A 5,000-nucleotide genomic window follows, 5' to 3' on the forward strand; every position below is an offset into this window, starting at 1 on the left:
CGTATTCCTTCGTCGCATCTCAACATTTTTGGTGTCCTCGGATTCGTCTCTCTCTAACCTTTCACCGGATACCTCATTTTCTTCTGTCAGATAAATATTTTTCAAATTAATCGAATTCTTAATTTTTGCACTTTTTGAAATCAGTTTTTCGCATATTTCTTGGCCCCCCCTCGTTAGATTTCTTCCATTTTTGCATTAATAGCTCCGTTGCAATAACACCTATCCGCAGACACCACTCGCGTCTCTGTAGGAGTGGTGGTTCTCCCGGAATTCCTGGTTTTATACCCGAAAAATCGGAAAAATTTGCCCGCCCACCCACCCTTTATCGTAACACCTTAGGTGGACGAGATTCGGGTCCGACACCTGAGATTTTTTCAATTCGCGGAATTGACTTCTATTCGCTTTCAACTTTCTTCTCCGATCTATCATTTGTCTAATTTCTGTTTCTGATACACATAATACACACTTATTCCGTTAATCTCCAAAATGGCGAGTACTTCCTCTGATCAGCCGGAAGTCGTGGCAGGTGATACGTTTTTCGACGCACATGCCTCGAATGACGTAGAGCGGCTGAAACAGATTCAGCATTTGTCCAGACGTATCGTTTTCGCCATCACAGCGGGAAAGAGCGTCACCTCCGAGAATAAAAAACTCGTTGTCGGGTTCGCAAAGGAGATCGAGACGCTCTCCCGGGAAACGATGGTGTCTCTGGATCAAAGCAGTATGCTGGGTGAAGTGAAAGCCGCCATTGAAAACACAATCAAGGCTGAAATAACCAGATTAGCCGCACCTGCACCAGCACCAAATAAGGGAGCGCGTACTTCGTACGCACAAGTGGCCTCCTCGAGGGTTATCAGCCCACCTATTGATACCCAAACTATCCCCCCCAACTCATTGCCTAAAACTAAGCCCTCGCTGATAATATATCCGACCTCAGAGGGGAAGAATAGGAAAGAGGTGACGGAGAAGTGGCGTAGTGGCATAAGTTTTAAGGAGACATCCTATGCGCCAGCTGGCATCCAAGCGGTCGGCAAAAATCAATTGAGGGTCGAGTTCGATACTGCAGAGCAGCGCGATGAGACCCTCAAAAGATTAGAATCAGCCAAAGACATCCGAGCGGAACCATCACGGAAATTGAAGCCTATGGTAATACTTAAAGGTATAACTAAGCAGACCACAACAAATGAGGTAGTCAAACTCATAGTCCAACAAAATCCGGAAGTGGGACTGTTGAGGCCCAGCGCCGAGGACCTGCAATTCAAGTTCGAGCGGCGCAACAAAAATGACAACTTGTATAACGCAGTGTTCCTGACCTCCTCCCACGTCTGGAAGAAAATAATAGAATTGGGAAGACTCAACGTGGACCATCAAAAGGTCCACGTCGAAGAATTCGTGCCCCTACTGCAGTGCCATAAGTGCCTGCAGTTCGGGCACTTGAAAAAGCATTGCTCCAGGGAAGAGACACTTTGCACACACTGTGGTGTAGAGGGTCATACCATGGACAACTGCGCATCTAAGAACAATGCTGAAGCAGCGACTTGCCACAACTGCGCCAGCAAAAATAGCAAATCGAAGACCACAGCGGATACCAAACACTCTGCCTTCTCCAATAGATGCCCGATCAAGGAGGCCATGCGATACAGAGTCATAGAACGTATCGATTATGGCCTATAGCAATCACAGTCAGCCATCCATTGGAATCGCCATCAAATTAAAACATCTATGAACAATGAGCAGTCTTGTAAAAATCTCAAAATTATCCAATGCAACTTGGGCAGATGCTATGTTAGTGAAAAAGAATTTGTCAAATACGTCACCGACAATGATTATGACGTCGTCTTCATAACAGAGCCATATGTCGGTAAATACAATACCATGAAAAACATTCACGGGTATGACCTATTTCAATACGCTACAAATACGCGAGTAAAGGCGGTGGTAGCAATTAAGACTGGAATAGGCGCCGCCCTAGGTATAGCAAGCCACTCTACTTCCAACATAAGCACTGCCCAAATTACATATAAATCCAGAAAAATATATCTCATATCTGTATATATCGAACCAAAGACAGACGATAATAATACACTCAATCAACTAGATCTCTTATTACAAAATATAGATAACAAAGACGTCATAGTCTGCGGCGATTTTAATGGGTGGCACCCGGTCTGGGGCTCGCACATTGCCAATAAAAGAGGCCGTGAGGTACTGGAAATAGTAACGTCGCACAATCTCGCCCTCTGCAATGTGGGAAATAATCCTACCTTCGAGTCCTCTTCTTCAGGCAACCTTAGAACTTCAGTAATTGATCTTACCATTGCATCCGACTCAATTGCATCAAAAATTAACCACTGGAAGATAAATTACGACGCTTGTCCAACATCGGAACATCATGCCATTGATTTTGCATTTAACATAAACAAAGACAAACTAAAACATAAAAAGACGCTCACCACTTACCGATATATAACTTGCAACGCTGACTGGAACCAAGTGAAGGAGTCGATAACCTGCGAAATGAACAACTCCTCCCTCCGCATTCCTGAAATCAAAAATTTAAACAAAACAGAATTAGACAAATATATAAAAACTTTCACTACAAACATACAAAAAGCATGCCAAAAAACCTTAAAATCTAAGAAAAATAAGTTAAAGAACATACCTTGGTGGAACGATGAGCTGGAGCAACTGAAGAAGAAAGTCGTTTTCTTCCATCACCGCATACAGGACCTGAAAAGGAAAAACAAACCATTAAATAATATCCTAATAGAAAGACAAAACCTCAAAGACGAATATAAACTAATGTTATCCAAAGCCTCCACTGAGCACTTTAGGACCTTCTGTAGCAGACAAGGCAAGGAGGACGTATGGTCTCTCACTAACAGGTTGCTAAAGTGCTCACCTCAACCTACACCTCCAACTACCTTAAACATTGGAAATAATCATTTCACTAAGTCAAGCGAGGAATCAGCAAATGCTCTGCTCGATAAATTCTATCCAACAGACACACCCGACTGGCTGGAATCTCAAAAATGTCTAAGAATTAAAGCTTCTGAAATCCCTACAACACCGAATGAAGTCGATTTCACAATGGAGGAGGTCATGGACTGTATATTGTCGATGAATCCAAACAAGGCCCCAGGTCCCGACCATCTGACAGCGGATATTTGCTCTAAATTCACCGAAGCTTTCCCTGATGTCATCCCTCAGATCATGAACCAATGTCTACATCTCGCACATTTCCCAACACCTTGGAAGAAAGCTTTCGTCAAAACCCTACCCAAACCTAATAAATCAGATTATAATGAGATCTCCGCTTACCGCCCCATAGGATTACTTGATATTTTCGGTAAAGTGCTAGAAAAGCTAATAGCAAAAAGACTAGTATACCACTTAAATGTAACCAATAATTTACATAACAACCAATTCGGCTTTCGTGAGCAAAGGTCCACTACCGACGCACTTGCTCAAGCCGTAACATTAATCAAAAATGACAAAAAGGATGGGAAAATGGTCATTGCGATATCCTTGGATATCAAGGGAGCGTTTGACCATGCCTGGTGGCCAGCGCTGTTAAACAGACTTCACGACGTCAGATGCCCTGCTAATCTATATAGACTCATCCAAAGCTACCTCAACAACAGGTCCGTGGCCCTGAACTATGCAGATGCTACGGTTCATAGAGATTTGTCGCGCGGCTGCGTACAGGGGTCTGTTTTAGGACCTTTGTTCTGGAATTTAATAGTGGACGAGCTTCTGTGCGTAGACCTTCCTCCTACTTGTCACCTTCAGGCTTTTGCCGACGACCTGTTGTTGATAACCTCAGCGAACAACATCACTGAGCTGGAGAGCGATACCAACATTGCCCTAAAAACTGTTACTGAGTGGGGTCGAAAAGTTAAGTTGGAATTCGCGTCCAGTAAAACCCAAGCCATAGCCTTTACCGTAAAAGCAACAAAATGCAAAATTACAGTCAATAACAATCAGATCCCTTTTTCAAATGAAATAAAATACCTCGGAATTACAATAGATAAAAACCTAAAATTTATAAAACATGTTAACAATTCTATAACTAAAGCTCAAAATATATATAATAAACTCAGTTTATTCGTAAGACCCACTTGGGGCGTTCATCCAGACAACATTAGCATAATCTATAACAACGTCATAGAACCCATAATAACATACGCTGCGGAAATATGGTCAACTGCTACCAAATATCAATCAGTCAGAAACAAACTTAAATCATTACAGAGAAGCTTCGCCATCAAAAAAATCAGAGGTTTCAGAACCATCTCCGCAGCTGCCGCTATAGCCCTAGCAGACTTCACCCCCATAGACCTTAAAATCAACGAATTAGCCGAAACTCAACTCACCAAAAGAACAGGAAACACAAAATTTCTACCGCAAGATCTTACATACGACCGATCAGCTCACCCTTCTAATCTTCTACATCCGTCTCAAAGATTCCACATCCCATTCGATAGCGTCAGCAATCAGGGCGAACTCGATGAGAAGGTGCCGTTGGACACTACAAGAGTGTACACCGATGGTAGCAAGCATGATGGTCTCGTTGGCGCTGCTTTCGTGGCGTATCACCCAGATGGTAACATAAAAACCAGAAAGCTGAAATTACATAGCTGTTGCTCTGTATTTCAAGCGGAATTGTTGGCCATCCTAAGAGCACTCGAGTACTGCGCCGCGAAGGGCGTCGCCAGCGTTACCATCCTTTCCGACTCTAAGTCTGCCCTGTTGGAAATACAAAATCGCAACTCGACTAACTCCTTCGTCGTAGAAATTCACAACTTGATACACAATATCCAACTCATAGGTTCAATTGAATTTGTCTGGGTTAGATCCCACATTGGGCTCATTGGTAATGAGGCGGCTGACCAAGCTGCAAAAGAGGCAGCCAGCTTGCACTCTTCCCCTGATCTCTCAAAGTTCCCCATAAGTTTCGCAAAATATAACTTAAAACTAGAAACCGACCGACTGACTGA

The 5,000-nt window shown here is 43.2% G+C and overlaps 1 protein-coding gene across 1 annotated transcript in view; it reads left to right on the forward strand.

Moving 5' to 3' along the window:
* Positions 1 to 2,802: 2,802 nt before the first annotated feature.
* LOC140756701 (uncharacterized) overlaps positions 2,803 to 5,000 on the forward strand; it is a 2,959-nt gene continuing 761 nt past the window's right edge. The window contains exons 1-2 of the mRNA XM_073092256.1: positions 2,803 to 3,945; positions 4,255 to 5,000. The exon at positions 4,255 to 5,000 is cut by the window's right edge and continues 361 nt beyond it. Of these exons, the coding sequence (XP_072948357.1) occupies positions 2,803 to 3,945; positions 4,255 to 5,000 (1,889 nt within the window). The remainder of the gene's footprint in view (positions 3,946 to 4,254) is intronic.

Source organism: Epargyreus clarus, unplaced genomic scaffold (genome assembly GCF_041222505.1).
Source record: "Epargyreus clarus isolate Ecla_fem2 unplaced genomic scaffold, WU_Ecla_fem_2.2 ptg000035l, whole genome shotgun sequence".
Taxonomy (NCBI): Eukaryota; Metazoa; Arthropoda; class Insecta; order Lepidoptera; family Hesperiidae; genus Epargyreus; species Epargyreus clarus.